Source organism: Phoxinus phoxinus (assembly GCF_949152265.1).
Source record: "Phoxinus phoxinus genome assembly, chromosome: 19".
NCBI classification, from domain to species: Eukaryota; Metazoa; Chordata; class Actinopteri; order Cypriniformes; family Leuciscidae; genus Phoxinus; species Phoxinus phoxinus.
Window position 1 is genome coordinate 2,768,532 of NC_136894.1, and position 25,047 is coordinate 2,793,578.

At 37.1% G+C, this 25,047-nt stretch overlaps 1 protein-coding gene across 1 annotated transcript in view; it reads left to right on the forward strand.

Moving 5' to 3' along the window:
- Window positions 1–25,047, forward strand: part of csmd3b (CUB and Sushi multiple domains 3b) — a 393,297-nt gene that overhangs the window by 314,835 nt on the left and 53,415 nt on the right. Inside the window, exons 45-54 of the mRNA XM_079590749.1 lie at window positions 260–340; window positions 1,809–1,922; window positions 5,702–5,890; window positions 6,239–6,385; window positions 11,475–11,663; window positions 14,333–14,518; window positions 15,157–15,351; window positions 15,460–15,633; window positions 17,499–17,672; window positions 23,870–24,043. Of these exons, the coding sequence (XP_079446875.1) occupies window positions 260–340; window positions 1,809–1,922; window positions 5,702–5,890; window positions 6,239–6,385; window positions 11,475–11,663; window positions 14,333–14,518; window positions 15,157–15,351; window positions 15,460–15,633; window positions 17,499–17,672; window positions 23,870–24,043 (1,623 nt within the window). The remainder of the gene's footprint in view (window positions 1–259; window positions 341–1,808; window positions 1,923–5,701; window positions 5,891–6,238; window positions 6,386–11,474; window positions 11,664–14,332; window positions 14,519–15,156; window positions 15,352–15,459; window positions 15,634–17,498; window positions 17,673–23,869; window positions 24,044–25,047) is intronic.

A 25,047-nucleotide genomic window follows, 5' to 3' on the forward strand; every position in this document is an offset into this window, starting at 1 on the left:
GAATGAATGGATTTTGCAGACTAAAACTTGCAGAACAATGGTAAATGACCACACCTAAACACATCAGTATCTCTGCATCTCCTATTGAAACTATTCTGAGATGGGCTATAGGGTGGGGAAGGGAGAACTTTTAGAGATAAATTTGTACAGATGAGTCCATTGATTAATAATATAAAAAATTTCCTTTTTAAAGATTTTTTGAATCTCTAAAAAGCTAAAAAATCTTTGTAACCACATCTTTCCTCCTCTTGTTTTGCAGCCTACCAGTTACGAGTGTGCCAGCCTCCACTAGAGGTTTCAAACGCAGATATCCTGATGGAGGATAATGAGTTAGAGATAGGTATGAACACACAACACTGCTTTTGTTAATAACACTGGTTCTGATTCTGAAGGGATGGTTTGAGGTCCAGCATACCAGATTTATTTAAAAGATATGTTTTTCAATTTAAAAAATACTTATTACTGTATTTTATATATGCTCCTGAAGAGTATAAGGGGCAGATTTACTAAACAGGGCAAGTTAGCGTCAGAGCTCATTGAATAAAAAGCGCAGATGGGAAAGTTCTGCACGTGATCTACTGACGACACGCAGATTAAAATACACAGATCATTTCTATAATGACCAACACAATCTACCAAGAGCCAAATTAGCGTCTGGTTTAAGACTTGCTTTTTTTGGATGGTAAATTAGGGCACAAACAGCAGTAAATTTACCAGCGCAAACCTTTTGGCAAACCAAATTTTGCACCTTAAAGGGAAACTCCCACAAATGCATATGCAATAAGTTCAGCCGCAAAAATAACTGTGCCCATGCGTTTTCAGTGCTAATTTTTCACTGCGTGTTTTTAGTAAATCCTGACAGCAGTTTTTTAACACCAAAAGAGGGTTTGCACTGGCCCTAAATACTTGGTTCTTTAATACCATTTCTCTGACTGTTTGATTGTCTTTAATACCTGGAGAAAGCTATCCGTCATCATTCCCATTAGGGTTTGTTCCCCCAAAAATGTTTTTCCAAACCTGTGTGACTTTCTTTCCTCAGCAGAGCACACAATAAGCCATTTGAAAAATGTCTATACTATAGTTTTGGACCCCGTTGGCTTTCTTTGCACAGAAAATAAAACTTTTGTGTTCCACAGAAGAAAGTCAAAGGGGTTTGGAATGACATGAGGGAAAATTATGACAGAATTTTTGTTTTGCGGGGAACTTTTCAATTAAGAAATGGATAGGGCACTAATAAAACATCTACTATAATGCAATTTATGCTCCACAAGTATGTGTTGTGCTTCGCTTGTGCTTCGCTACGTACATCCACCTGTTACAGAAGTCTCGACTCATTCCAGAAGTCAACTGCCCTCAGTGCCAACGTGACTACTAAAATAGTACCCTAAATAAAACCCATGCATAGCACAATCATGTTTGCATGAAATATCAAGCCTGCTTTTGATGGGTGCCACAGAAATTAGGCCAATACTGTAAAGGAGCTTCACCTTGCCCTGTTGCCTAGACACTGGCAGAGCGCAGGAACGCTTCCCCGCATAGGATGCGTCATAGCTGTGATGTTTTCCAGGTGCTAACACATGATTATTTTTAGATAGGCGATGGTTGTCATGCAAAGCCAATACATGCAATTCATTAGACATGGCTGCAAACGCTGCTGTTTTACAGCTCAATTATCAACCTCTTCAAGTTTAGCGGTAAACTGTATACATCACAGCCGTATCTCGGCCATCTTTCTCCATTAAAACTACGGAGGTTCGCTGTCCCAACTAATTAAACAGATGCTTAATCATTCTCTCTCTGTGTATCAGGTGATATTATCCGCTATCGATGTCACCCCGGATTCAGCCTGGTGGGGAGTGAGGTTTTGACGTGCAGGCTTGGAGAACGGCTTCAGATGGACGGAAACCCTCCCTCCTGCCAAGGTGAGCATACTCTTCAAGAATAAAGACACAGATGTTACATTACTGAATACCTTAAAACACTCAACACCACCAAAGGACATATATTTCAAATTATATGTTTTTTTGTTTTGTTTTCTTACAATATATTGTTTTTGTTCATTTTAGTTTTTTCTGGTCGATATGTCACTCTAAAAAATGCTGGGTTGTTTCAACCCAATTTTGGGTCAAATATGGACAAACCCAGCTGTTGGGTTACATTTTTAAATCACATTTTTTAACCCAACATTTGGGTTTGTCCATATTTGACCCAAAATTGGGTTGAAACAACCCAGCATTTTTTAGAGTGGTGTATTTTGTAAAATTTCTATATATATTCCTGCAATAAAGAAAGAAAATAATAAGACAGACCCTCCAGCTTCCGTTTACCAGGATTATGAGCCTAATGCATTGTCTCTTAGACACCGGAACGCAGCTCAGAACCAGGGTTAAAGGTTTCACTGTGTTAAAGCATGTTGCCGTGGAAACGTCCAACCCCCGTCCACAAGTAAATCGCAGGATACTGGGAACGATAGACTATAAGCTCGAATCACTCAAACGAGCATCATACATGTAATGGAGGGTAAAATGTGATCATAGACGGTATTGCTGATAGGCCATGAAGAGCTCAGTCATTCCCTGTCACTGCTTCTTCTCTCACGTTCTCTGTCGATGAGTGATGCGACTCTCGGAGTTTAGTGGCTCAAACAGCTGCCGCCATTAATCTTTCATGCCTCCATCCTTCTCCCTGCATCCCCACGAGAGAGCACTCACTTTGTTAGAATTTGTCCTGTGCTTAGATTCAGGAAAGTGCCTGGAAACGGTAGTTCAATCATTTGTCATGCACATTAAAGCAGTTTCGGAGGGGAATAAACAAAGTGAGCCATGGAGCAGAAGAGCTCATGAAGTGTTTTGCAGAGTATGGAACATTTCAGGCTGACTTGATGAAAAATTGTCTTTTGCAAGATGACAGACGATGACCACCTACAGTTTTTGAAGAAATATGGGTAGCACTTTATTTTACAGTCAAGTTATGCGTGTACAAACTATGTGCTTATTATAGTAATTACAATAACTAGTAATAACTAGTACTAACCCTGAACCTAACCCTGAACCTAAACCCATGTAGTTACCTTATATTACAGTACTTTCTTGGGCAAGTACACTGTATGTACATGTACTCTGAAATAAAGTGTAACCAAAATATGGTACCAGGAAAATGATCTGCTCTGTTAAATCTAAGGAACTGTTGAGATTAATATATACCAGACCTGATTTCATTTGGTGAATATTGTAATATTGTGAATAGGATAAACTGGATTCACTAATTTGGTTCATTGTTTAACGATTTCCTTCTTGGAGTTTAGCTTAGTGTAGTCGAGTTTTGTTGAGTTTCATTGGGTTAATGTAGCTCACGGTCAAGTTTTGTTTTGTTTGGGCTTGTCTTCCCAGTTTTCTTATGATAATGAATTCAGTTTGAATTTGGTTTATTCCGAGTTAGGTTAGTTAATCTTGTCTAGCATTGTTAAGTCAAATGTAGTCTTGTCTTGTTATCTAGTTTAGTCTGGTTTTATTTAGTTAAGTTCAGTTTGGTTAGGCTATTAGTCTAGTTTAGGTTTGATGAGTCAAGTGTTCTCTTATCTAGGTTCGATTAGTTTCTCTGAGCTGATTTCAGTTAGTTTAGTTTTTTCTTGGATTGTTGGGTCAAATGTAGTCTTGTCTTGTGTTATCTAGTTTAGTCTGGTTTTACTTAGTTTAGTCCAGTTTAGTTAGATTAATAGTCTAGTTTAGGTTTGAACTCAACTCAACAAACCTGAACTAGACTAGGCTAAATTAACCTAACCAAACTGGACTAAACTAAATAAAACTAGACTAAACTACATAATACAAGACTACATTTTACCCAACAATCCTAGACAAGACAAAAACTAAACTAACTGAAATCAGCTCAAAGAAACTAAACGAAACTAGATAAGACAACACTTTTAAGTTTTGTCGAGTTAGGTTAGTTTTAGTTTACTCGAGTTTGGTCAGTCTCATCTAGTGTAGTTTGGTTTAGTTTAGTCTTGTCAGGTCTAGGTCTGTTGAGTGAAATGTAGTCTTTTCTTGGCTTATCTAGTTAAATGTAGTTTTATTTAATTTAGTGGTTTGCCTTTGTCAAGTTTAGGTTTGTCGAGTGTTGTCTTATCGATTCTAGTTCAGTTTCTCTGAGCTGCTCAATGTCTTTTTCATCTTTGTCTACTTGGGTTTTGGTTATTTTCATTTTAGAATAGAATAGAACTGAACCGATTTGAGCTAAGTGCCATATAGTCCAGTCATTTTATGAAAAAAGGTTGAAAAACAAATTGCAACAGAAGCAAACTCAACTGATTTTGTATCCTCAATATGTCCTGAGTAAGGAAAAAAAAGCCCAGAAGAATCCCATTAGGGGAAAGTTTAGAAAAAGACTCAAATATAGCCTATTCATTCGTAGCCTAAATGGGTTCCTTTCAGACCTTAACATTAAGGGCCCTATTTTAACGATCTGAAGCGCAAGTGTCAAAGCGCAAGTAACTTTGTGGGCGAATCCCGGCGCTGTTGCTATATTCCCGGCGGGATAAATGCCTCTTGCACCTGGCGCAAATCTAAAAGGGGTTGGTCTGAAGTAGCTTCATTATTCATAGGTGTGGTTTGGGCGTAACGTGAAATAAACCAATCAGAGTGTCCTCTCACATTCCCTTTAAGAGTCGGCGCGCTTGTTTCGTGGCGGATCGCTATTATAACGGTGGATTTGCCAGCGCACGCCAGGAGCAGTTCACAGCCGAGGAAACCGACGTTCTCGTCAGGGCCGTAAAACACAGAGAAGTGACAATGGGGATGATGGGAGAACCCACCCAAATTAGCTTCGGTTAAACAGGCGTATAATTTGGGTAAATGTGTAGCCTAATCTAGAATTTTTTTTTTTAATCTAGATAGATCTTTTTCACATCTTCACGGACCAACAATGATTTCCCTCGTGTGTTAATATTTTTCCTTGTAATAATGTATGTTTTGCAAAAATGAAAACTGCTGCGTCTGTTTATAATTATTAGAGAATCAAAGTGGATGCGCGTTAACATGCTACACAATGGCCAAGCACGCGCCCTTAAAATACCATATCACTAACGCGCAACGCGCCACTGTCTTTAGACTGTTTTTTTCCTGGTCAGTGGCGCAATTGCTTTCTAAAACTGGAAAATAACACCAGGGGAGTTTTGCGCCGGAACACGCCTCCTCTTTGCGCTGAACCGCCCCCGCGAGCGCAAGTTCATTCCCTAATTTACCGACGTGCTTTTGTGGAGGGAAACAAAATATTGTGCGCAGGTGCAAAATAGGAATGATACATGCGTTGGTGTTCAAAGTCAATTGCGCTGGGTGCAATATAGGGCCATAAGAGTTTTACTGGTATATGTCAACAAGATTCAACAAGACATTTTCACCTGGCTATACCCAATGTTTAGATCTGTTGTGCTATTTATGCAAATTAGCACATACACAATTAGATTATGCTCCGTTTGCCCATGATAACAAACTATTAAAAAAAACTTGTAATACATTTTTTGTTTGTCTTGATGCAAGTAATCAACTCAGTAATTTTCATGATGATATCTAAAGGTTAAAATGTTTACCCCATTCACGTGAGGAAAAGAATGAATAGGCTATATTTTTATAAAACCATATGAAACATGCCCATCTTATTGATGCATACTAAATGAATACCTAATAAAATGTTTTTCCCCCCACAGTGCAATGTCCTGCTCATGATGTCCGATTCGACTCATCTGGGGTGGTTTTGAGCCCTGGCTACCCAGACAGTTACCCCAACCTCCAGATGTGTTCGTGGAGCATCAACGTGGAGAAGGGCTACAACATCACCATGTATTTTGAGTTTTTCCAGACTGAGAAGGAATACGACATTCTGGAAGTCTTTGATGGTAGACTTTTTTTCTTATTTAAACTAGGCTGCTATTGTAAAAGTGTTGCATTGACTTTTGTAGCATAGCATGTATTTTTCTATAAATGCAACATATGAAAGGTGAAATTTGAACTTGCATTAGTCTAATAATAAGTGTGTATATGCCTCTCACAGATTCCCTTTGTGACCAAGGCTGTTATTATCTACACTTTGCCTTTTGCCTATTTTCACGATATTTTCCAAACCTATTTTCAAACTGTACCAACTAAGCACCAAGCTACTTTTATGAGTTTCATCTTTTTTGACCGGTATAATTTGATATAACAGTCCTCCTGCAAATTGTCTTTCTCCTCTGTTTCTTTTGAAGGACCCACAATTCATAGTCAGACCCTGGCCACATTGAGCGGTGACCTCCCGACCCCCTTCAACATCACCACCACGGGCCACCAGCTTCTCCTGCGCTGGTCAGCTGACCACGGCACCAATAAGAAGGGGTTTCGCATCCGCTATGTCGGTGAGTATCAAAGTATGTATCCATTTAAATCTCTCTATTGCTTGCACGTTTTCCGTCTCTGGTCTTGAATTTGAATGAGCATGTGTACTTTGGGTAGTTGACATGAAGTACTTTTAGGTAGATGTCCTGCAGTGTGACTTACTATACTCTTAATTGAAAATAATGAATAATTTCCACTATTTTTTATATTTAAATTACCTTACTTTAAAGACACCATTAATTTAAAAACACTGTTTAATGTAATATTTAGCCAAACACAAAAGAATTATCCTTTTACCCATCATCCCTATCTAAATTCATTAAGTTTTTAGCACACTACCGGTCAAAAGTTTGGCGTCACTAAATTAACTTTTATTCAGCAAGGATGCATTAAATTGATTTAAAGCGACAGTAAAGACATTTATAATGTTACAAAAGATGTATGTTTCATATTGATGCTGTTCTTTCTGTTTTTATTTATTAAAGGATTCAGAATTTTTTTCCCTAAAATATTTATCAGCAGAATGATTTACAACGTTGATAATAATCATAAATGTTTCTTGAGCAGCAAATCATCATATTATAAGGATTTCTGAAGGATCATGATGATCATGATAATGATGCTGAAAATTCAGCTTTGAATCACAGAAATAAATAACATTTTTAATATATAATAAAATAGAAAACAACTATTTCAAATTGTAATAATATTTCACAATATTACTGTTTTTATTGTATTTTTGGTAAAATAAATGCAGCTTTGGTGAGCAGAAGAGACTCTTTCAAAAACATAAAAAAATCTTCCCGACCCTAAACTTTTGAACAATATTTATTTATATATTATTGCTTTAAGTATTTATCTGCCATAACATGAAAATAATTATCGACAATTTAAAGAAATAAATCACAATCTATTATTATTTACTCACCTTTCATTATCATTATAAACCTAAAATCTGCATATTGATGGGGAAAAAGGTTGGATGTTATGCGTCAACTACCCATGAGTCAGAATCTTATGTGTGTGAATGCATGTGCACGTATATGTGTGCGTGCGTGTGTGTGATTGCGTGTGTGTGTGTGTGTGATCATTGATGGACGTGTTGTGTTCATTGTGTTAACATTTCTGTGTAGAAGTCACTTTGTTTGTCGGGTACTTTGATGGGTTTATTTTGTTGTTATTTTCTGCCCAGGAGAGCGGTACACACTACCTTACTTCAGCTCATATATGTTTGACAAATGTCCTTTGCCATGTTGTGCACTTTACAGTCTCTTGGAAAAAATCATACTGACAGAACAAGAAAAGTCAGAGACCCATTGGCCCAATAGTGCACTGTGGTTAAGTGAATACTACACCCGCCGTTGTGGATGTCAACCAAAGACATTGGGACTCCAAACACACATATTCATACCACACCTTACCTTTCAGTTCCTCAAGCTTGAGTGTGTGTTCAGATGTAGTAGAGCGGACAGGAGCGGGACAGGCAAAGCTTCAGTGTGAGGGCTTTCTGTGGTCACTTAAAGCAGCTTTCCCTCGTGTCTCTGTGGTTTTTCCACGAAAAGACGTTTTGCAGACATGAGCAATGCACCGTTCTCGTGGAAAAGAACAACTCTTATGTCTGTGTAGTTATAAAGTTGTATAAATCCTGGTGATCATGTGATTCAGCATGATTTGAGAACGATCCAGAAAAAGCATCTTGTGCTTCAAAGGAAGCAAGAACATCTGACCATCTCTTACTTTTAGACCCAACTGTATATAAATTGTAATGTAAAATGTTGCAAATCCATATTAAAGCTTTATTTAGTGTGTAATGTTGCCGTTTGAGCATTAAAAAAAAAGTCTGCAAAGTTCTAGCGGGAGTTATTCTCTATATCAGTGTCACTGTTTCTGAACTCTCCAATGAACTGACCAATCACAACACACTGCTCCAGCCGACCAATCAGAGCACAGTGTGCTTTTCAGAAGGAGGGGCTTCATAGAGACAGGAACTAAACAGAGCATTACTGACAGACTGGGAAGAGAGGAGCCGCAACAATGGAGAATATGAGGAGAATAATGAAACATACTCATTCTGTAATCTGGGCTGGTAACCAAAAGGTTTAACCTGAGAAGTGCCGATCCCGGGGCGATCCTGGAGCGATCATCATTGTGCCCGTGAGCAAGACACTTAACCTCGGGTTGCTCTAGGGGACTGTCTCTGTAACTCCATTAATTCCACCTGCTCATATGGCAAATATGGCTTTATTGTGAACTTTATTGAGCGGTAATGTGCACATCACATTACTGCAGTGGCAGTTGCTGAAATGTATTCTCATTATCAACACTGCATGTGTACATTTTATGTACATGTACATGTTATGAAATCTTCCCTACCTCACGAGGCAATAGTTTTCCTTCCCTTGCTCTCGTATTCTCTCTCAGCAATATCTCCACACTGACTTTCCATCAAAGACTCGTCCGTTTCTGCTCGAGGGTGTCAGCACTGCTCACCTCAGCCTTGTTTTCATCACAGTTGGACTTCCTAAACCCAGTTTTAACTGTTGTTCGTGTTGCACATCCTGGCTGCACTTCCGTTCAACTCGAGCCTGGAGTGAATTAAACCCAATGAAGTGCCTGTGAGAGCGGAGGTCAGATGCTTACACTTCCTCTAACCTGCCCGTTTGAGATGTACTGTAAATAGCTCTCATACCCTCACACATCTGTGACTGGTGCAGTACAGAAGGAAGTGATGTTTGCTTGTGCGTTTCAGAGCACCTTTGAGCAGAGATGAAATGCAAACTGACATGCCACGTTCTAAGTGCTTTTCGGGCTTTAGCCACCTGTCAGTTGTTTTCAGCTTGTGACATCAACGATAAATGGCTTGTTCATTTCCGTTGAAAGGATATGAAAATCCCCACATCAACATGTTAATACTTTGTTTCAGTTCAAAAGGCTGAGAATCGGTTTGAATCCACTCACAGTCTCTTGTGAAACTTGGGAAAAAACCAAGTCTAACGTTATGAAAGCTGCTTTCTGTCAGTGGAGTTCTCCGTCGCTGTCAAGCTCTCTCGCTGAGTTTGACTGACAAGCGTATTGATGTGCTTCTGTTTGGTTTCAAAGTGAGTGTATGACTACAGTGCCTTCAGAAAGTATTCACACCCTGGTATCTTCTCACATTCTGATGCCGTTACACCATCAGATTGTAAAACATATTTTTAAAACACAATATTTTTATCTCTGCTCTAACCATTTGATACATGTATCATTTGTAGTATTTGCGGAGTAATCCACACTATAGGGATCCAGAACTCTGACCTTCCTTTCAAGCCTTTTCTTTGTAGTATTTGCCACATCCTTTGGCTCATTTGTCCTGCCGGATGGATTTAGCCTCAAATGCAGATCTGTGGCTGAAGTAGATTTTCATCCATTTGGGTCCATCCATCTGTTCTTTTTATATATATATATTTTTTTTTAACTTATTTATTTTATTTTATCATCCTGTCAGATGATAAAATGCAGATATCTAGCTAAAATACATTTTAATTAACTATTTTAATTTTATATTAGAGGATTATTTCTGCAGACGTTGGAAATAATCCTGTTTAAAAATAATAGAAGAAATACTTTTATACTGAACTGTTTATGAATATATGTGACTGAGGTTAAAATAACAAACCGAATGCTTAGCAAAACAATTCTGAAATATTAAGAAAATTTGGTCTTAATTTCATTATGCATGTTGTTGTTGTTTGTTCTGTTTTAAATAATTTTGTAAAATGTCCTCTTTTTTCAGATTTTAGATAGTTTAGATCACTGTACAAATGCATTTGTTTACAGCATTAGTATTGATAAATAGGGGCATATTTGTAACATTTTTATACAGTGACCCCAAAAGGTATTTATACACTTATGCCACACTTGTGTGCATTTAACAAACAAATACAGTATACTGTTTTTTAATGCATTCACCAAAAGCGCCTTGGGACCAGGTACCAGTTAAATGTAAAAGTGGCTGACAAAATTGAAGTTAGTTTTGAGAAAAGGTAATAATTTGTGCAGTTATGCAATGAAATTCATGATTTTTTTTTTTATTGTTGCTTAAGTGTTCAAATACTTTATGGTGCCACTGTACCTGTTTTTAAAAAAATGAAAAGAACTTGAGCTCAATCATCATTCCTTCAAGACCATATTTAACAGAAGTTGCAAAAGAATTCTTCCTTTCCAGAATTATGTTTGGCAATATAAATTCCATTGCTAGATTTCAGTGGGCAAAACGAGTAATAAACCAGATAATGTGACCTTTTCACAAATATGAAATATTCATCTGCAGCCTGTCTCTCGAAATGTCTTCAAAACACCAGACTGACGCATGTTGAATGAGCCACATAGGAGTTTTACAGTTCTGTATGTTATTATAGCAGAAAATACAATGCTTCCTTAAAGAGGACCTATTGTGCTTTTTTACATGTTCACCTTTCCTTAGTGTGTAATGTTGCCGTTTGAGCATAAAAAAGCTCTGCAACGTTTCAAAGCATAAAGGGAGTTATTCTCTATATCAGTGTCAGTTTCTAAACTTCCTGAAACGCCTCCATTGTAGTCTTGAGTTTTTATCCGTGAACAAACATGTCACAATATTCCTCATTTAATAATTCATACGCAGAATAAAGGGGCGGGGCCTGGTTGAGTTAGTAGTGTGTTGAAACTGCCGGTTATGGTAAGAGGCGGGACATTTACCAAACTTGCTCTAAGCACTTGACCAATCACAACACACTGATCCAGCTGACCAATCAGAGCACAGTGTGCTTTACAGAAGGAGGGGCTTCATAGAGACAGGAAGTAAAGAGAGCGGTACTGACAGACTGGGAAGAGAGGAGCCGCAACAATGTAAAATATGGGGGGAAATAATGTGGTTTTTGAACATTCAGGCATGAAAAACCTATTCTAGTAGAGGCCAAAAACAAAATCAAGACTTTATAAAAAGGCATAACAAGTCCTCTTTAAGAGAGAGATCCCTAAGAGCTTTTTAAAATGTGCTTGTAAGTGAATGCGGCCGTGTCACAGGGCTCGGCTCTGGGTGGTGATTAAGGAACTGATGGTGTCTGGTGTCTGTCTGTCTGTCTGTCTGAACAGCTCTGTACTGCAGCACCCCGGACTCTCCCGTCCATGGATCCATAAGCAGCCAGACCGGAGGACACGTGAACAGTCTGGTCCGCTGGGCCTGTGACCGGGGATACCGGCTTATTGGAAAGAGCACCGCCGTTTGCAAGAAGACCAACTTCGGCTTCTACGCCTGGGACGCCCCGGTTCCTGCTTGCCAAGGTAAGACCCAGCAAATGGGTACGCTAGACCATTTTGGGTTTAGTAGCTGCTAACTCAAGTATGTTGTAGGTTCAATACTTATGAAGCTGTTTAACCAGCCTTTGCAGTGATGTTATTTACTAGCGCTACTAATTTCTCCAAAATGATTCGCAAAAACACTGACCATTTTCAATCCGGACGTCCCTATATATTAGGCTATGAGATGGGAAAGTTTTCTGGTTCCAGGTTTAATATTACAAAATTAAGCATAATATTAATTACCACACACAAATAATTTTTTTATCGTCCCTCCTTTTCTTTACGATTACTGTGTATGAAGTAAATGGGGCCAATTTTTGGAGGATTTAAAAGCATAAGTGTGAAGATATTAATGTAATGAAACACTTTTTTGTTGTTATTAAAATTTGCGTACGGTAATATTTGAGATATAAATTTGTAATCTTGTACTTTTTACAGTAATTTTAGAGTTTTAGGCTTTATGTTGGCAACAAAGTTGTAAAACTGAATGTAACTTTGCACAGAAAAGGATATTTTATCTCACTAAAATTATTTTAACACTGATATTTTGTACGTCTTGTGAATATTGAAGCCATTTTCAGATTAGCCTGATTCTTTCATTTTAAGTCACTTCAATTTTTTTCATGTTTTGTTTTAAGAAAATTGAGGGATGAATCAAAATTAATTTTTATGCTAATCACCATTATGCCACAATTGCTGTCAATTGAGCTGAACTTGCATTGAACCCGGGATATTCATTTAACACCAGTATTGTGTTGACTTAAACACCCAACAGGCCTTTTATAAAGTCAGCAGGTAGTAATTCAGTGCCTGCAGATATGATCAGTAATTTTCCTGACGCCGCTCTAACAAGCTTTTACGGTCAGTGATGGAGACGCAGTAATTACTGTCTCACTGATACTGTTTATTCATGATCTGTCACATTAATGACTAATCTTCAGAGCTCTCTTTATCCATCGGAGTCGTTCGTCCTGCTCCACCTATCCGCTCAGACTCAGCTTCACTGTAGAGTAGATGAGCCTGACTAAATGGTTTCTGAGGCGGCGCATTCATGTGGGCCCTTCCTCCTGCACTAATGTGACAGAATGGGCCCCAACTCCCTCTAAGGGCCACAGGCTCCAGTGCCACTAACATCAAGTGACACTTAAATGACTCTGTAAACTTCAAAAAGCATTCTGGGCACTTTCAGCCTTTTGTGTTGTGCAACAAGAGTTCATCTCACGTCACTGTCAGAGTGAGCTCTTGTTGAGCAGTTCTTGATATGTTCTCTCTGATTATTGGGAGGATAACATCTGATGGCTGTGACCCGATGCCGTTGCTGACTGATTATGGCATCTCAACACTCTTTGTTTCTCAAATGTACCAGTGGTTTTGTTGCTCAATAAATCTTGAGGGCTTGTGCACGGCAATGATTCATACTTAGTGTCATCTAAAAGTACTGTGCGTTGATAAATAATATGTTCCAGTGCTGCTTGCATAAGGGAGAAGTGAGATGGGACCGTTCCATTGGCTGGTTTGCAACACTGATGACAAGCGTAGTTATAGTCGGATAGTGTTCAACTCTTTAAGTGCTATTTCATTGTTTATGAAAAGGATCTGCCATTGCATGCAAGTTATTACTTTTAACACAATATTGATCTCTCTTAGAAAGTGTCTGAACTTCAATGTGGTTTTACTTAATGCGGTCAAAAACTTATTTTTTAATTAACAAGTTTATTAGGTTCCTTAACCATGAAAAGGTTTTTGTATCCTGGGGGATACAAGCGTTTGAGAAGCTGTGAAAGTGTAGGTCTCATTTCTCAGCGTTTGTTGTGAATATTTAGATCTGGTGACTTAATTTTTTGCTTTTTAAAACGACATGGTCACCTGTAGTGGGAAATCTAATCATCTTCTGGTAAAAGTTTATGTATTTCACAAATTTACAATATTTGGTTGTTGTTAAGCGTTAGCTTATTACATTTATGTTGAAATTGTATGAATTTATTATTTAAAATTTTCATAATCTGTCTGTAAATGTTTATATCTCAGGGGATACGTTGCCCTTTTAGGGGTATAAATAAAAATGTAAAAATAAAAAATTGTCTATAGACTTCAGTTTAATACTTAATACTCTTAAATTAAATGTATATTCAATTATTAAGCCATTTATCTTAGTAAGCCAAATTGAATTCAATTATGGGTCAACAATACATTGATTTTTTCAGACAATTTATGTCAACACTTTCTATGGTAGAGGGAAGGGCTTAAGACAATAAAATATCTAAAATCAGTCAATACTGATAAAAAAATTAAAATAAAATCTAACATCTCTTAGCTGATAAACGATATTGTACAAATATGTCATGCATCTGTAAAAAAAGAAATTATATGCACATCTTTGACCAATATATCTATAGTGTATCTATGCATTATTGTGACTTTTTTACTCTTAGTATTGACCTTAAATAAAGCCATTTTAAAAAAGCATGTCCAATTACATCTTGTAAAACCAACCACTCGAATAACCAATTTTCAGTGCTCTAATGGTGAAATATTCTAATAGAGTAATAAGCTATGTTGAGAGGGTTTTTTTTATTATTATCTTGTCATAATTATATTTGAAACATATGACCTAACGTTCCCTACGTCTATCTGATTTCCACACCCATAAGCGGTCTCCTGTGGGCTGCCCAAGGCTCCTGTGAACGGAGGAGTGCTTGCGATGGACTACTCTGTGGGAACACGTGTGACCTACTTCTGCAACGATGGCTACCGGCTGTCCTCCAAAGAGTTGACCAGCGCTGTGTGCCAGCCTGACGGCACCTGGAGCAACCACAACAAGGTCCCTCGCTGCTCAGGTACAGGCCACGCAAGAGATGCAGAGAATCAGAGACCGTACACAGAGATAATCACCTTTTAATAGCATGTGATAACTCTAGGGTGTGCATTAACTGGACCAGCCTAAAGAATCAGGGGTTTTTTTAGCATTGAGCAAGAAAAGCCAATTTTATACAATTTTTGTCAGATGTTATTGCTTATTTGAAGTTTCATTAAAACCACTGAAGTGTTATTAAAACCGTTTAGAAAAAGAGTTTGGGAAATTTCAGTCTTTCCCCATTCAAGTAAGCAGGAGTTGTGTTTGTATTGCTGTTGGCTAAATAGAAAATAGCTGCCGGGCGCATAACCAATATGGCCGCCGAGTGAATCGACTTCCCTTTAAGAGAAATCTCTTTGCTTCAGCTTTAATATTCATTTATGTATGAGCCAATTATATCTGCCCTTCCAAAACAATGCCTCTGTTCCAAAACCTAGTGAGCTGCCTACTTTTAAGACATCCATTTCAACACGACAATAATGTTGCCTTTTAAGACACGATTAATGTCAATTCAGTCACACCAAGGACGATAATGGCAGTTTTTTTTTTACCAGTAATTTACCAGTATTTGTGGGTGGCCATTTGTTTCTGAATACTGGTTTCTGTGTATTTTCTGCACAGTTGTGGTTTGTCCAAGTATCGGATCTTTCTCCCTGGAACACGGAAGATGGCGGATCGTCAACGGCTCGCATTATGAGTACAGAACCAAAATCATCTTCACCTGCGATCCTGGCTATTACCGGCTAGGCCCCGCCCACATTCAGTGCACAGCCAATGGTGCGTGGAGCTGGAGGAACGAGAGACCCCACTGCCAAAGTAAGTGTGTCATTCAACTCCAATCCAGCAGCTGTTTGGCTCTGTTAGTCGAAGGTTTAAACCTTCCAGATTGTCTTTGTTTGTCTTACCCTCTCCCTTCCCTCTCAGTCATCTCGTGTGGGGATCTGGCCACGCCTCCCAGTGGCAAGAAAATTGGAACCCAGACCTCCTTTGGGGCCACAGCCATATTTACATGTGACAATGGGTATATGCTGGTGGGATCTACAGTGAGAGAGTGTCTATCCTCTGGTCTGTGGAGTGGAACAGAGACGCGCTGCTTGGGTAATGTGCTGTACATTCACTGCTGCGGTTCACATCTGCTGTTTCGGGCATGTTTGCCTGGCAGCGGTTCAACTTGATTTTTAAACCTTGTTAGGTGTGATGGAATCGGCATTAACCTAATTTCTAGTAGTACTATCATTCATAAGTTTGTGTTTTACTCATTAGATACTCACTACTCATTCTCATTCTCACACTACATTCTCATTCTCATTTTTTTTTTGGTACTATTTTCCACATTTTGTAATTAAAGAATTTTCCACGACATAATATAAAGTAAATGGAAGTGTGGGAATTAAGTAGGGCTGCTCGATTATGGAAAAAAATCATAATCACGATTATTTTGGTCAGTAGTATTGAAATCACGATTATGTAGCACGAATATTTCACATGACTTTGGGAATGTGTTGCATTTATTAAAAAGACACCTTTCAACAATTCTTTAAAAAATCTAAATTTGAACATTTATTGTACTTTTTGACCTATTAAAATAAATAATATAACAGATATTCCCGCAGGTCTACCACTTATAACACTGTAAAAAAAAATGACATCCCCAAGTCAAAATTTTCTAGTGACTGATAACATCTACATTTTCAATTAGTCTGACATATTATTTCTCATTGAGCCAATGTTAACAGACTATTGCAACAATTAATTCAATTTACTTTACAGAATTTCACTTGGGCAAATTTAAAAATTTTGATAAATTTTAGTAACCAGTCACTAGAATATTTTGACTTGGAGAAGTAAATTTTTTTTTACAGTGAATGCGGGAAATTCCCCGCAAACATTGATCCACTTTAGCAAGTACCGTAGATTGCATGATTAGCCTAAATTAATCAAATCAAATCAATAATTTTAAAACTTTCTCCAAGACGCAATTTCACAAAACCGCGTGAGTGTTCTCTCTCTCTCTCTCTCTTTCTCTCTCTCTCTCTCTCTCTCTCTCTCTCTCTCTCTCTCCCGCGTTTAGGTCACTTGCACAATCGGGGCAGCATTGCATCGCAACTAAAGCTGATCATTTTCACTTCTTTTTAAGTCTTATCAGTTTAAACATTCAATCTGAGAGAGGTTATGGCTTCGGGAGGGGCGATGTGCGAGTGTCATTCAGAACACAAGACAAAATAAGAGTGTTCTTGCACAACAGAACATGGCATAATAATAGGTTTTACTCGATTGTACTATTTTGGTGATCGTTGGGACCCAAAATTTAAATTCAATTAATTGCACAGCCCTAGAATTAAGTAGTAAACCTTTGTCTAGATAACTCTGATTCTTTCCGCCAACTTCATCCATTCATTTGGAATGTTTTTTAAACAGTGAAGGAAAAGCTGTTAACACTTCACTACTATCCCGTCAACTCATCCATTTATTATTCAAAAGAAATGTGATAATACATTTAGCAATTAATTTTTTGTACATTTCGAAATGTGAAAAAGCTATTCATTTAAAATGTGACATTTTCATAAGTATGGTTAGGCCTACTTATTTTTTTTATGAATATTATGAATAGAAAGTTCAAAAGATCAGCAATTTAATGCAACCTTGCTGAATAACCGTATTCGTTTCTAAAAAAAAAAAAAAATCGTAATGACCCCAAACTTTTGCACGGTGTGTATAACGCTATACACACTCACACACAGTGTCTAAGTGCTTGAATTACATTTGACCTCAATCATGTTTCTTTCTCCTGCTCCACTGAAGGTCTCACTTTTTTGAATTTACATGCACTCCACTAAACACTTAATTGCTTGAAGCAGTTGGTCTCCCTAAAAGCATTGGATGTTAATATTTTACAGTGTAATGTAGCTGCTGCTCAGACCTCTCACTTTAATCACTCTCTCTTCTCGTTCCTGTCCTTTCAGCCGGCCACTGTGGTTTACCCGAGCAGATTGTCAATGGTCAGGTGATCGGGGAGAACTTCGGCTACAGAGACACCGTAGTGTACCAGTGCGTCTCCGGCTTCCGGCTCATCGGCTCCTCTGTGCGCATCTGCCAGCAAGACCACAACTGGTCCGGACAGCTGCCCATCTGCGTCCGTGAGTTTGGGACTCGCTTTTCTCTCGCAGACAAGCTGTGGAAAATTACTGAATCCATGAATAGATTTATTCAGAAAAAGGTCGAAAGCACCACACGCTGGGTGAAGGAATAGACACAGTCACATATACTTTAGCTAGAGCTGTCAATTTAGCACATAGTGTAGTCAAATTAATACAAAAATATGTTAATGTATATACTATCGAATCGAATTCTACCACAAAAAATGTCTTTGAATTGTATATGCAGGTTTTTCTCAGCAATGCATGCAATTAATTCTGATTAATTAAGAGAAGTTTGAGGTTAGAAGATATTTTTTTAAAGAAAATTAACTTTTATTCAGCAAGGATGCATTAAATTGATCATAAGTGACAGGAAAGACATTTATTATGTTACAAAAGATTTATAATTCACGGTGAACCTGTTCTTTCTGTTAACTTTATATTATTTAAATGATCCTGAAAAAAACAACATTTCCAGCATTGATAATAATAAGAAATGTTTCTTGAGCAGCAAATCATCATATTATACTGATTTCTGTAGGATCATGTGACACTGAAGACTGGAGTAATGATGCTAAAAATTCAGCTTTGAATCACACAGGAATAAATTACAGTTATTTCACATTGTAAAAATATTTCACAACATTTTTGATCACATAAATGTTGTCTTGGCGAACATAAGAGACTTCTTTTTTTTTTTAAGTAAAAAAAATAGATCGTACTGATCTCAAATTTTTCAACGGTAGTGTAATTTATTTATTTAAAGCTTTGACTCAATTGACAGCCCTAATTTTAGCACACTTACTGTTGCCGTTTTGACTACTACTATATCTGGGACACAGAGAATAACTCTATTGCAAAAAAGCATGAGGGGAAGTGACATCATGACATCAGTGCTCTGTTTCTCCTTCTTAAATGGCACTGGCATTCAAAGATTCCACCTTAAGAGCTCTCTGTATTTAGGGAGCTATTTATATTTTTAAAAAAGTGGCGTCACTGTCATCTCCCACTGGGTCCACACACACACACACACACACACTCACAGCCTACATCTATCAGACACGCACTGCAGCAGGTCTGCCTCACTTCAATGGGGGCGTTTATTTGTTTGAAGAACATTTAGACAAAATGAGCTGATAAAATGAAGCTGCAGGGAAGGTAATGCAGTAAGTCTCACCAAAAGCTGCAGTATTTGAGTGCAGGATTTTTCCACACCATTTTATTAAGATTATAGTTCACCCCAAAATGCAAATTCTGTCATTTGCTCACACTCATGTCATTCCAAACCTGTATGAGTCAATCAGGGCACATTTATTTCTATAGTACTTTATACAACACAGGTCGTTTCAAAGCAGCTTTACAGTGGAAAACTGGACAATAATGATTCAATTCTGCTGTAAAGGAGCTCTAAAAAGACAATAGTAAACATTATTCAATACAATAGTCGTTATTCAGTTGAAATCAGTTCAGTGTTGATTCAGTTCGAGTTTGAGTTCAGTTCAGCTCTGGTGGAAACGGTGATCATCAGCTCAGTTCAGTTCTCATCCAATAGTGTCACTGCAGTCAAATCAGTGATAATGTTGAATATTAAAAGTCCCCAACTAAGCAAAAGGAACCCAAACTCCATCGGAGAAAAAAAAACATTGGGAGAAACCAGGCTCAGTCTCTCAGTTCTGGCCAGATGAACGTAGCGTGGTTTAGAGGTTGTATCAGTGATTGTAGGTGACGTCACTTCTGGTTGAGTTTGAAGCGAGATCCCAAACAAACCAAGTTAGCTCGCCCCTCTCTCCCGTTTCGTGCATCATGAAAAAAAACGATCATGCACGCGCATTTCTTAGCTAGAGCTACCCAAGTTTAGTCGAGCTTCGCTCATATTATTTCAAGAAGGATATTTTCACACACAGTTCACACCCAAACAAGTCAGCACAAGCTGCTACTCACCTGTCCAGAAGAAACAGTGCAACCTCGGCGTCCGTTTTTTTTTTACTTTAATTTCTTTCCACCGTTCAAAAGCCTTCCCGTAAAACTATACGTGTCTTGGAATAAATACGATGGTATTCCCTCGCCCTAATCCTAATTTGAGTTTCAGGTAGTGTTATTTAGTTTTTATTGTAGTTTTTTATTCGTTTTTATTTGTATATGTTTTATGTAATTTTAGTAAAAAAAATTGCCATTTCATTCTATAATTAAAAATATTGAGGTTTAGATTTATTTCAGTTTTAGTTTTATTGAGTTTTAGTTTTTATTTACAGTATTTCTAGGTAATAATTTTAGTGCTTCAACTTAAACTTATTTCAGTTTATTGCCAAGGCATACAGTTTTTACAACTAATATTTATATTTTATTTCAGCTGAAATGTTTTTAATAGTTTTAGTTAACAGTGATAACACTGGTCTGGCTCACTGTAAAATCTGGGTTCTCTGCAAAACCATTTGAGAGCCACGGCTTATATTTGGTACTATCTGACTGTCATTTGATTTGATTCAAATTGTATTCACACTTTTATTCATGTGGCATCTCTTCCATGATCTTTTAGAGAATGGCAGTCAATTACGATGAAAGCGGGGCGACTGAGCGTCTCTTTTGATGATGGTGATCACGGCATCTGAAATAATCAGTTTTTTTTTGCATCTACAAATCATCTCACACTTTCTCAAGCAGAATAAAGCAAAAGGGAAGAAAGGCAATTTCAATGCCAGACAAGTCGCACCCGGCTCTGCGATTCCTCAATGGATCTAACCAATAGCAGCTGACACACTTGATGTATTAATCGTTTACTCGACTTAAAGAGCCCATGAAATGAATATTGGAGTTTTGTGGCTTTTAGTGCAGGTTTGAGGTCGTCTATTTGCTGCTGTATTACTAAAAGTTTGCAATTGATTTTTAGCAGATTTAGAGTATACATTTCAAATGTTAATTTTTTTCCTGGGAAAGCTAAGCAAAAATACACATGTAATGGATCCACTGGGGGCAAGTTTGAAGAGAACCCAAGTGCAGTTTATTTACACACAAGATAAAACATCAAACAAAAGCATGGCGTGGCATGAGCTAAAACATGAACATACTGTAATATATAAACATGGACAAGACTCTTACCAACAGAGGTTACAGTGAAACAATACTTGCCAACATGAGGGCTTAAACACAACTTTTTATCTTTTGTCAAATCAACTTCGATAACTAATGTGTGAAGATAACATACTATTTTGAGTTTCTGTTTATTAAACCATTCTTCTTCATTGTATTAACAAATTTTTTTTATTACAACAAACTCAAAAAAGTAAGTTACCTTGTTGCCTTAAAATTTTAAGTTAAACCAACATTTCTTTTTTACAGTGTGTAAACAATGACCAGGTAATTAAAGTCACATGGCAGGATCACATGACAAGACAGAAACATGACCAAAACAAGACCGAATCGTGACAACACTCAAACGTATCCACATTTTTGTCCAATCAAATGCTTTCCAGAATTTAAACATCCCCTTTCACTAAGACCACATCTGATTAAGTCGTAAATATTTATTTTAGTATCATTGAGATACTTTTATAGTTTGTATTAATATTTTGAATTTGTTTTTATTTTAATTTTGTTAAAGTTTTAGTAATGCAGTTGTTTTTTTTCATTCATGTTTAGTAAGTTATACATTTTATTTCATTTTTAGTTTCAGTTATTTAAAAAAAAAAATGTTGTTCTACCTAAAATAAAAGTTTTTATTTCAGTCACCGTTTATTCTATTTCAGGCAACACGTTTTTAATGGATTTAGTTTTAATTATCTATAATATATCCCTGCTATGATGTAAATAAAGCCACTCACTTCCTATTTCAATAGGAAATACATCAACACAGGAAAGAAAAAGCTCATTGAGTGATTTCAGGGGGTCTTTAAAACATAAAATGATTTTTTTTTTTTTTTTTCACATGTACGTTTCACAAGCTTTGCACCACAAGCTGAAATCACAGAAAGATGTGTGTGAACATTTTCTGCTATTTTAGCATACAGTGATTTGGTTGGAAATTTGGGCTACGGAGAGTATTCAAATGAAAGGGAAATTGCCTCCGTGCAAAGAGAAACAAATTACAACTGTGATTATGCAAATCAACTGTGGCTTTTTATGATTGTAGAAAAGACGCACTGTGAGGAACAAAATACACTGTACCCTGGAAGAGCCATTACAAGCGCAAATATATACCTCTATAAATGTGTCCTATCAGCGGAAGAAATGTCTCCTTAATTAAATAAGAGCTCCTCAGTGTGTTAGAATAAGACAAGACTCTGGAGTTAATCAATACACATTAGAGAAGTACGACTCGACTTACATGCGTTCTCACAATACACAGTAGATAACAAGCAACTTTCACTGCTAACACCAGCTCCATATCTGATACTGACTGACGGTCTAGGTCTAATACATTCCCCATATAAATGAAGCAAACTCAACCTGGCATGTAATTAAAAGGCATTATGTTGTTGTTGGATTGATTTACTTTGCCGCCTGTATGTTCTCTGATAAACGATATGATTTGAATGTCTAAACTGAGCATTGGAGTGACAGCTCTCAGCCGAAGGCATTGAGTGTGAATCTTCTGTTTACAGCATGCACCGCTTCATTCAGCCAACAAATATCTGCAATTGAGCTCAAATGTCGCCGTGTTGCCCATTGCTATTACAACCGCGGGTTTCATTGGACTAATGTTCCCTTCACACAGAGACTTACAGAGCTATTAAATTACCCCTCCAGACAACATGTTTGTTACGCCGATACTGTTCAAAAGTGTGGGGGCTATTTTTTATGTTTTTGAAAGAAGTCTCTTATTCTCACTAAGACATTTATTTTAAAAAAAATACAGTAAAAATGTGAAATATTATTATATAACTTTTTTTTTATTGTAATATATTTTAAAATGTAATTTATTCGTGTGATCAAAGCTGAATAGTCACATGATCCTTCAGAAATCATTCTGATATGATATTTACTGCTCAAGAAACATTTATGACTATTATCAATGTTGAAAACAGTTGTGCTGCATTTTTCAGGATTTTTTTTGATGAAAAGAAAGTTCAAAAGAAAATAATTTATTTGAAATATTTTTTTTGTAACATGTTGTAAAAGTAATTTCACCAATTTAGTGCATTCTTGCTGAATTAAAGTATTAATTTATTGTAGTCTTACTGACCCCAAACTTTTGAACAATGGTCTCTACAAATGTTAATATTATTATAAATTATTTATATTTGTCTTATTTCTTTTCATTGAATGTTAAGTTTTCTTTGGAGATAATACTGTTTAATAGATGTAAATCATAGTTAAAATGTGACTCCATACATTAAAAACATTTGCTTTAAAATGATGGCATACGATGCGAAACATTTCAGATTGTTTGTTTGTTAGTTAGTTTGTTTGTTTGTTTGTTTGTTTGTTTATCTCCACACATTCTAACTGATACCAAACATTACACATCCATTTGAAGACTTGTGTGTGATATGTACATCTTTCTGTTTGAGCCCTGCTTCACAGATGCAGAGAGAGTGGTTAGGTACATGTGACTGTGAGTGTTTGAAATGACAGTGAACTAATCTGGCCTGGATTCTGTGCGTTGGCATTTAGATTGTTATGCTGGTTTTATCAAGGAGAAACTGAATCTGATTTAATGCATTTGAGCTGGCGACTTACCAAATAAATGATTAGAAATTGCTGAGGGAAATTGAACTAATTTCCCGCAGTGACCAATCAATATTAAGGGCACATCTATTTTCTGCCATAATTTAATCACGCTCTAAAAAGTTTCTGTTTTTTTATATATACCTGTTGTGAGAAAACAGCTTCCAGGAAGAAATAATCCCACATTGCTACACACAGATTGGTTGCTTACGCCATATTAAAACCTCTCTCTCTCTCTCTCTCTCTCTTCTCTCTCTCTCTCTCTCTCTCTCCTCTCTCTCTCTCATCTCTCTCTCTCTCTCTCTCTCTCTCTCTCTCTCTCTCTCTCTCTCTCTCTCTCCTCTCTCCTTCTCTCTCTCTCTCTCTCTCTCTCTCTCTCTCTCTCTCTCTCTCTCTCTCTCTCTCTCTCTCTCATCTCTCTCTCTCTCTCTCTCTCTTTATCTATCTATCTATCTATCTCTCTCTCTATCTCTCTCTCTCTATCTCTCTCTCTCTCTCTCTCTCTCTCTCTCTCTCTCTCTCTCGCCCTGTAGCCATCAGCTGTGGGCACCCGGGAAGCCCCATCTATGGCCGGACCGTTGGCAACGGCTTCAACCTCAACGATGTGGTGAGCTTCTCCTGCAACATGGGCTACGTGATGGAGGGTCCTTCCCGAGCCCAGTGTCAGGCCAACCGGCAGTGGAGCCAGCCGCCACCAACATGTAAAGGTGGGGAGAAAAGTTAAGTCTTTTATTCACACAGAGCTTTGCCTGATTCACCGGCTGACAGTATTAAAGCACCGCAGTGAACCCTGTGGGTAAGAAAGGGTGAAGCGGATGTTGATAAGTGGCTGCCGATTGTGGGGTTTGGCGGCTGAAAGTTCACTAACAAAATTGTCATTGATGATGCCTGGTAAGGAAACACAATGTTATACTGTTGTTATACTAAAATGTTATGCCGATATAGTTTGATATAGACTGCATGTTCTGTGATATGCCGTTCTGCATTTGTGCACTGACTTATTACTGCATGCAACTGTATGATACATGATACTAACATGTCAAAGCTGAATTATAATGAGAAATATATTATATTACAAAAATAAATGTTTTAATTTCTTTAGAATATTATTTTAATATTAAAATATATATATATACTGTTGGTATATATGTATTATATTTTAGAAGGTATATAAAATGTGTATTTAATATATATATATATATATATATTAGTGCTGTCAAATCAATTAATCACGATTAATCGCATCTAGCATAAGTTTTTGTTTATATAATACACATGGTTATATATACTGTATATATACAGGTAAAACTCGAAAAAATTAGAATATCGTGCAAAAGTTCATTTATTTCAGTAATTCAACTTAAAAGGTGAAACTAATATATGATATAGACTCATTACATGCAAAGTGAGATATTTCAAGCCTTTATTTGTTATAATTTTGATGATTATGGCTTACAGCTTATGAAAACCCCAAATTCAAAATTAGAATATTGTGAAAAGTTTTCATAAACTGTAAGCCATAATCATCAAAATGATAACAAATAAAGGCTTGAAATATCTCACTTTGCATGTAATGAGTCTATATCATATATTAGTTTCACCTTTTAAGTTGAATTACTGAAATAAATGAACTTTTGTACGATATAAAAAATTTTCGAGTTTCACCTGTATGCGTCTATATATATATATATACCGGTGTGTGTGTATATAT